This window comes from Micropterus dolomieu, linkage group LG05 (assembly GCF_021292245.1).
Source record: "Micropterus dolomieu isolate WLL.071019.BEF.003 ecotype Adirondacks linkage group LG05, ASM2129224v1, whole genome shotgun sequence".
Taxonomy (NCBI): domain Eukaryota; kingdom Metazoa; phylum Chordata; class Actinopteri; order Centrarchiformes; family Centrarchidae; genus Micropterus; species Micropterus dolomieu.
In genome coordinates this window covers 32,367,746-32,376,469 of record NC_060154.1, presented here as the reverse complement: position 1 = coordinate 32,376,469, position 8,724 = coordinate 32,367,746, and the positions used below count along the sequence as shown (strand labels likewise).

General features: G+C 41.6%; 1 protein-coding gene across 2 annotated transcripts; it reads right to left on the bottom strand.

The window, feature by feature from the left end:
• Nucleotides 1–317: 317 nt before the first annotated feature.
• rad54l (RAD54 like) lies at nucleotides 318–8,144 on the bottom strand. Of its 2 annotated transcripts, none has more exons than XM_046049169.1 (17): nucleotides 7,838–8,144; nucleotides 7,668–7,751; nucleotides 7,143–7,253; nucleotides 6,978–7,038; nucleotides 6,753–6,888; nucleotides 6,277–6,346; nucleotides 5,679–5,967; nucleotides 4,855–4,979; nucleotides 4,623–4,773; nucleotides 4,398–4,524; nucleotides 3,521–3,595; nucleotides 3,132–3,262; nucleotides 2,755–2,865; nucleotides 1,193–1,316; nucleotides 1,025–1,103; nucleotides 768–947; nucleotides 318–563 (listed from the first exon to the last, which is right to left on the bottom strand). In XM_046049169.1, the coding sequence occupies exons 1-17, from the start codon at nucleotides 7,838–7,840 to the stop codon at nucleotides 396–398; spliced, it is 2,025 nt and encodes a 674-aa protein (XP_045905125.1). In that variant the 5' UTR covers nucleotides 7,841–8,144; the 3' UTR covers nucleotides 318–395. The 2 variants fall into 2 exon arrangements, with proteins under 2 accessions (XP_045905125.1, XP_045905127.1); XM_046049171.1 differs by having other exon boundaries at nucleotides 328–563; nucleotides 7,143–7,250; nucleotides 7,664–7,751; nucleotides 7,838–8,142.
• Nucleotides 8,145–8,724: the final 580 nt, after the last annotated feature.

Genomic DNA, 8,724 nt, shown 5'->3' with positions numbered 1-8,724 from the left:
TGAAAGGTCTAATGAGTGGCAGAGCGGGAACACGTATCGATATGCAAACGGTTGATGAAGGGCATTCTACATCAATTTATGACCAACTGTGGGAGTGAGTTAGTTCCACAGTGACCAGTGGTTCAGGCCAATCCTCTCTCCCGCAGTACCGCTCTCCCTCTCCCCTCAAAAACTGACAGATATAATAAAAGGGAGTTGAATTGTGACCCGAACAACAAAAAACAACATCAAACAAATCAATGAGTATATTGTGAAAAAGGTGTTTCAAAATAGGATTTCTCACCATAAATTCAGTTGATTTTAAACAAAGAACTGCCCACATGATGTAGATATTTGCACGAACAAGAAAAACAATCATCCTGCTATGCTTTTCAGGTCTCAGGTAAATTGTTTTTTTACTTGTCATGTGTGTCACTGGTGGTCTTCTCGTTGAGAGTGAAGAGTTCTCGGAGTTCGCCCAGAGAAAAGTGACGCTCCACATCCTGCTCCTCATCCACCACACAGCTGCTCAGGGCTTTCTTATGAGCCTGCCTCTGCAGGATCTTCTCCTCGATCGTTCCCGTCTGACAGCACACAAACACACAAGTCAAATGTGGACATTCTGCAGACATTGAACTTTGTTGAGTAATTATATCAGTAGGAAAAAATAAAATCTCTCTATATTACAATATTACCTTGGAGTATCACTTAAAATAGACCATTATTAAAACTTGAAATACACATTAGAAGTGGTTATCTGTTTTATGTCTGAGGGGTGTTGAACTGACAGAGAGCAGCCTGTAGATGTAGCAAGTCTTCTTCTGGCCGTCTCTCCACACGCGTGCCATCGCCTGCTCGTCATTGGCTGGGTTCCAGTCAGGGTCAAACATAACCAAGCGATTAGCACCAATCAGATTCAGGCCACATCCACCAGCCTTGCTGCTCAGCATGAAGATGAACTCTGGGTTCTGAGAAACAGATGGATTCAGATGCTGTTCAACCACTTTTCAAAGCTCTCAGTGTCGTTTAACGGTTTTCAACTCACAGATGGACTGTTGAATCTTTCCACAATCTTGGCCCGTTTCTTGATGGACATTGTGCCATCTAGCCGAACATAGAGGTAACTGTAAAATACCAAATGGAGGGTTGTTGCTCACTTTAACTGACAAATCATAATATATACACAATTAAATGGTGATTTCACAAAAAGCACCTTCTAGATCTGCACAGCTTTTCAAAGAGGTCCAGCGTTTGAGTGTAGTTGGAGACCAGCACCACCTTGTCACTAGTTGTAGTCCTTGTCATTGCCAGGATGTAGTCAAGTACCAGCATTTTCCCTGGAACAAAGGAAACAACGTCTTAGCCATAAATAGAAAGATGAAACGTTTTATTCAGCTCATGTTAGAGATGCACTACAATTATAAAACCTGCAACAACAAAAACTTTGTCCACTTTAGGGCAGCGGAGACGAGCTGTGAACACAACACTGACATTTTAATCACCTTATAAGTTATTTACACATGCAGCAGACACAGAGAAATATTTCTTGTTTTTGGGTCCACTGGATGATTTTAAGTCCAATATTCAAACACATCTGTTGCACTCTGGTGTGGTCTCCACCAACTCACTAGAAAAATATCTGGCTGCTGAATGAGCTTGGTCACTGAAAACAGCTGCCTGCTGCTGCTGCTGCTGGAAACAAGACTGATGTAGTGCTTAGACTGAACCAAAACTGGGTAGTTTGAGAGCTGGAAGACACTACAAAGACTTGGGGATAATCCTCTCTGGGTTTGTCACTATGAGCAATACCGCTGACTTACAAATAGTCATGTGATCATTGTCATTATAACAATATTGATATCAGACACTTGAACAATCTTAATTGTAAGCATATTCAGACACATTCTTCAGAAGTTTAATTTGTTAATGAACAAAATACTTAATAACAAACAGAGGGCACATTTATTCATTTTAAATTTCATCAAGAAATGACTGAAGGAGCCTTGAGTTTTCATCACTTTACACTCTAGTGTCATCTCAGAGACAATACTACTGCAAAGCTGGAACTAAAGGAATAGTTCATCACTTTGGGAAATACTTTTCTGAGAGTGAGATTATTGAGGTCTCATGCCTGCGTGTTAAAGTCTAACTGAAATCACATTTAATCATCTTCTTTTGCAGTCAAAAATAATGTCAGTGTGTGTTTGTGTTTGACTGACAGCAGCTGGCTGACGAAGCCCTGGGACTGGCAGGAGAACAAGAGACAAAGTGAACTTGTGCTGTAGCCAAGTCATGGGCTTACAAGAAGGACCACAGCAGCATCTAGCATTACATGCTGTTTAATGTGCTGCAGCTGAGCAGCTAAATAGCTATCCAGCCTGCAAATGAATCCTCGCTCAATATGCGTAGAACAAGATGTGTGTTCATGTTTGGAAGTTAGATATGGAGAAGAACTTTGCCGGAAAGCTACTGGGTTGGTTTTTAAACTCTGTAGCTGTTGTGTAGCAGCCTGCTGTCAGTGTGCATCAGCTCCCCCACAACAACTCACTCCAAAATTATCGATGACCTCTATGTCATACTCGCAGTACTACTTTTCCAAGCCATTAATCAGGTGAACACACATCTAAAGATTTGTTCAGATTACATCCCAGGTGCCACCTGTCTTAGACAGAGCCAACCGTTGTAGCAGAATAGTCAGCAGGAGCCATCATGCTGTGGGTGACATTTTTTTAACATCATCGGGGCCTTACTGAGCCCTGTTGTACATGTTCTTACCAGAGAGCTGAGGCTCCACAGCTTTAGTGCAGTAGCCAGCTGGAAAAAGATCCAGCGCCCCCTCAAAGCCATCCTCACCATCCACACACTTCTCATAGATGAGAGCTGGGTCTAGGACACAGACCAGTGATTAGCATTTCCACAAAGCACTAGATGAAGCTAAATAAGCTTAAGCTTATGGATGCTTTATGGCTAATGTCTAAGAGACAACTACTTGGACAACTCAAACCTTGGTCTGTCCCTTGTCCTTAACTTTATATTTGAGCCTGTATTTGAATAAACTGCAACTTAACAAATGAGACATTCTTTTTGTCGATCACTATAATGTTCACAATTGCAACATTTTACAGTGTGTTATATTTGGTTTAAGCTCTTACGGTTGCACAGTTTCTTGAGTGATGTGATGGAAGACAGGGAGGAGACACTTATTTTGCCCTCTTGTAGTGTCTCAATGGGTTTGGCCTGCCTCAGGAAACGCTTATACAGCTCTGTCTGCAGAGGAGTCAGCCTGCAAGGAAACAGCCACATTCAAGTTTCTACATATTTAAATTAAATATTTTTCTTCAGATATTGTCATTATACAATATTATATTGAGAGCAAATAAGTATACTTTTATATCCTTATTGAAACTCGGGCATATGTACTGTATGAAATACTTCTGTGATATCCAAACCAAAAATATATTTTCAACAAGAGACAAATCTCTCTTCAATATTCCAGTTGTGCATCAAACCCTCTTCCCAGAAACAAAGTGAACCGACCTACCTACAACACACAACCTGCTCAAGTTTCACAGGAAGATATTTAGACAAGATATCCGATGTTCTCCTTATCAAACACCTGTTGAGGCAAAACATGGCCAGTATTACAGAGGGATGTTAAACTTAAGACAGTAAAATACAAGCAAAGATTTTAAGGAAGGCACAAACAAGAATAAATTCATAAATGAGAAGAGATAAATCACCTGACACATTTTGTAACACACCAATGTATCAACCAATAATCTGTCCCGGTCTAAAGTAGAAGTGGATTATACCGTATATATGGATAGAATCACTGTGTATGGGATTTTATACAAAACTGATCTACATTATGGGAGAATTTTCTGGAAAAAAGATTTAGACAAATAGGTCCCTTTTTGGGAAATCCTGCCAATTAAATACCTGACAAATAAAAGGTACATCATCATACTGATCAATAACTTTTAGGACTGCAGCTAAGAATGATTTTAGTAATCGAGTATTCTACAGATTATTTCATCCATTCATTGTTGAAGAAGTACTTTTGCTTGGTGGTGGCGGCGCAAAGAGCATAAGCACAGCACTTGGGCTAATTTCTTCCTCAACATACAGCCTCAGTGACTGTCACAGGCCAACCCTTTCTAAACAGATAAATAGTGTCACGTGCACAAATCTAACACTGTCACAGAAAAAATGCTCATGGAACGCATCTAAAGCACAGGCTGAGGCAGTGCACTGTCATCACATGTCAAATAAAAACAATATTAAAAATAAAAGAAGGAAAAATCTAATCAATAGACATAGTAAGAAAGTGATAAAATATTAAAAGAGACAAAGAAAAAAGGAAATCAACATTTAAAAAACTAAAAAAAGAAAATAAAGGTCCTGTGCATTGAGGTCACCTGTTGACAATGCTGATCAGCTCCTTGAGTTTCTCCTCTCCAGTCTGCCTGTCTTTATCACTGGCATCTGCATCTCGACCCTTCAGGATGGGAAGCTCAAATCGCTTTTTAAACTCCTGGGCTGTACCTGCCATCATGGTGAAGAAACACAAATGAAGGGGATCAGGACAAACAGCAGAAAGAGCTCCCATGTGTTTTAGCTGTTTTGTGTGGGGAGCTTCTTACCAAGGATCCCAGCATTAACAAAGTGGACCAAGCTGAAGTACTCCAGCAGGTCGTTCTGGATAGGAGTGCCTGATATCAGCACTCTCCTCTGGCCACTCATGGCATTCAGGGCCTGGTAGGTCTGGTTGTCAGAGTTCTTCAGACGGTGGCCCTATAGCACACACAACTATTATCACATCATTGCGTCAACAGTCCCTGACACCTCTTAGGTGTAATGGATGAGATGAGATACCTCGTCACAGATGACAAGTCCAACTTTGCCCTTGTGCAGAACCTCAGCATGCAGTCGAAATGTCTCGTAGGAAATGATCAGGATTGGGGTCGGTACTCTCAAACCATGCTGAGAGATGAAGTTCACTGGAAAAGACAGAAATCAAACCAATTACTAAGCAGAAAATTAAAAACTAATTTAAACATTTTTACTTTTGAGGGAAAGTTCATCTGAAAACATATCAACACTATTAAAACTAGATATTCCTGTCCCAAGTACCACACACTGGGTAAATTGTTTAGTGAACATGTTAGCAAACAGATACCCGTTTCCACATCTAGCAGCAGACACAGAGCAACATCACCAGAAAGAAAAATCAGTGGGTCTTAAGTTCCCTCAAAAACTCATCCCCATTCAATACAGACCTTGAATGTAAAGGGCCATATTACTTCTGCCACCAGTGCAGTTGTTTACAAGCTAAAATGCCCATACAGCTTAACATGTGTGTATGTATACGTGTCTCAGAAAGGAAGGGCAACTATACAGTTAACACGTGTGATAGGCTGATTACTAAATCATGCATGTATCCTATAGGATGCCTTGTGTGATGCTGCTTTCAACACATTATTCCTGTTTGGCCCCTGGTAAAAAATGCTCCATCAATAAAGCAAGTCTATGAGAAAGGCAGGGTGTGGTCCTCCCTAAGCTGACCCCTGACAGTTACTCTAGTGCAAGAATGAGGTTAAAGTTTCCTCTCGAAAAACTTTGGTCCTTGACAAGGTATCAAAGGATTTCCATGAATTTTACTGTGGATATTCATGAGACAGAAGGGAGAGATAAAGTACCGAGCTGCCTATCGATCCCTTCCTTTGAGCCTCCGTCGATGGCCACTGGTGTGACGCGTCCTCCCAGCCACTTTTCGACTTCATTGTACCAGTTGCGAACCAGACTGGAAGGTGAAACCACAATGGCTTTGTCTATTTCTGGCTTAGAGTCAGGGCTTTGGCGTAGCAGTGTCCACATGAGGGTGATACACTGCAAAGTCTTCCCCAGGCCCATCTCATCAGCCATGATGCAGCCGTACGATCCTGAGATGCGTCTGCCCGTCACACACTCCCACAGGAACTTCACCCCCTCAGAAATTTAGAGACATACATTTTTTTTACTTAAAAGACAACTTATGGTCCACTGGTGAACTTTTTCTGTAGTTTCAAGTGCAACTCATGGTCCTCCTCACAACTCACAGATGAAAGCTCTAGTTTGTCTTGTCAATTCCAAAGTCAAGAATGTTTCTGAAGAGAAATTATTTAAGAAAGCTTCCATAATGTAAGATAATAAATCTCTGTTTAACTCTATTGTTATGATATATACAACATGAAAATTGTATACTTTTTTTACTTTTCCCCCAGTCGGTAAAGTTCAGGAAAAAAATCTTGGGTTTACCTCTCTCTGATGGGGTCTGAGCACTTTTCCTAAAACTGGATCCACAACAACATGGACTGGTAGTTTTTCTCTGAACAGGACAAAGAATGGTATCAGACATTTATTTATTACAAAAACTCCAAGCACTGATCTAGCAATGCCATTAAAGGCTACAAAGTGTTTTCTCCAGTCTGCACAGGGCACGGTTTATGTCTACACATCCAAACACTTCATCAGCACTAAGCTTTGAAAGAGGCTGCACTTACTAACATTACAATTCATTAATACAAACTGCCTCCTGACATGCAGAGGATGAGTGCTGAGTCTAGAGATAACTTTCCACTAAAGCACTAGTTTTCAATCATACACCTGCTCCTAGTTGGAGTACCTAATGTACAAACTCTGCTGGTGCAGCTTTAACTAGCAATCAAGCCTCTTCACTGGAGATCAAGTAAAAGATGATTTAATGGAAGAAGGGCCATGCGGTTTGAACCTACTTGTCAGCTTTGATCAGCTCATGAGTGTTCAGAGTTGGAGGCTCATAAAGGACCAAAGCATCTTCTGCGAAGGGATCGTGAAGCGCTTTCCTTACTCCTACACGCTTTAGGCCAAGTGCCCTGATTCCCAGAGAGCCTGTGGGTAATCAGCAGCACAGTGGGAGTAATTCTTTCCCTGTAGCACTAGACATGAAAGAGAAGCCATAGTGACGAGAGAAATGTTACCTGTGTAATTTGGAATAGGAATTTTAAATGGCTTGGAGAGGATACTTCGAATAAATGCCTCCTGTAAAACGAATTTTAAACAAATCAATCAGATTGCAACAATTACTGTATTCAGATACAAAATGTATGCAAAGATTATATTTGGTAGGAGTCAGCAACTCTTACATGTTTGTCACCATCCATACATGCAGGGCAGTCGTTCACTTGTGTCAGAGGCTTTCTGAAGGGAGAAATGTGGCTCTCTCTAATCTCATTATCACCTTTTCCTTTTTTCTCCTGTGAAGAACAATTACACACTATTCAGTTCCAACACTACCAAACACCGATAGGCTGGTTTTCACTAACTTTTATTTTCCAAGCAAGTGTCATGGAGAGAGAGATTAAGATTTGTGACTGATGAAGAAAAACATTTAGTACTTTTCCGTTTCTGTTATTATGTAAACGTTTTCACTAAGTTGTGGAATCTAACGGCAAATAAAATGGCTTCACTGTTCTAAGAGCCTGTGGGCATTATAAATGTATAAACTCTTTTTTAGAAAGAAAAACTGCTAAATTTGCAAACGGTTCAGAGGAGGTCCAAAGACAGCCAAAGCCCGGGCTTCTCTCCCGTCTCCACTCGATATACCAGTCAGCTCAATTTAACAGCGCTGCATGAAGCTTTGGGTGTAATGGCGATGCTACTTTACTTACACTTCTACAGGTCCAGTCCTCATCCTCACAGGAATCTCCTGCTTGCTTCCGTTTGGCAACCTGACTGGGAGCAAGGCTCCTTCTCTGGGATTATGATTTTATACAAAGAGGATTAGCATTGGACTGGAGTCTGTAGCACCATGGAAACAACAGTAATTCGGCCAGCTTACCATTGTCCTTCTTTCCTCTGCGGGGCTGTTTGCTGAAGCTGCTCACCGGGCCGGGCTGCTAGCTGAAGCTGTTAGCTCTGGCTGCTTCCTCTCCACAGCCAAGGCGCTCATGTTGCTGCCGCAGTTTAGCGGTTAACTTCAGAAAACACTGACTGCATGCCGCTGACGTAACCAGCACGTGTCAGTATAGTCAACTAAAGCGGTGTTCGTCCCACGGAGTGGTTAAAATAGCATTAGTTTGACATGTAACTGCAGTCCCCCTCTCGGTTTAGGTTTCTTCCGGTTAGTATTAAAGTTCGCGCTAAATGTTGCACAACACTACGGCAAGCCTGAAAGGTCAAACAGACTGCTTTAGAGTGGCCTCCCGCTGGAATAGACCAATTCTTGGGAATAAAAGCATTGTATAGAGGTCTTTCAGTTCCATTGTTATCCCACTGACTCTGCCTGTGTCCTAAAGGATGTCTTAGCTTCAGCTTTCATATATGGAGTCTGGAGGTCTGCATGTTTCATTCTGTGTTTGTTTAGCCAGAATATTCACCTGATGATTTCCCTCCACACCAACATGAGCAGGAACCATAGACTGTATAAAAAAGGAACCCAAGGGAAGTTTTCTGCCTTTGGATCACCCAAAACTCATTAAATGCATCTCCTGGTGTTCCCAGCAGACTGTTAACAGACTCTTGGCAGGATGAGGATCATATTGCCCCTGGAGATGAACCCAGTTTGCCAGCATTAACTTCACACTCATGATCCTTAAAGGCATTCTCCCCTGTCCACCTGCATCGCTGATGTTCTGAAGGAACCACTACAGATTCTGAGGGCCTGAGCTTGTAATACATCAAACATTTTCAGATTTGAATCTGCTGCTGACATGTACGCTGCACACC

What these genes read in the sequence shown, in the direction of transcription:
- rad54l (XM_046049169.1), bottom strand. An exon ending in GAGCTGATCAAAGCTGACAA is followed by an intron (nt 6,347 to 6,752) that starts GTAGGTTCAAAC and finishes TGTCCTGTTCAG; the next exon opens with AGAAAAACTACCAGTCCATG. An exon ending in AAGCTGTGCAGATCTAGAAG is followed by an intron (nt 1,104 to 1,192) that starts GTGCTTTTTGTG and finishes GGTATTTTACAG; the next exon opens with TTACCTCTATGTTCGGCTAG.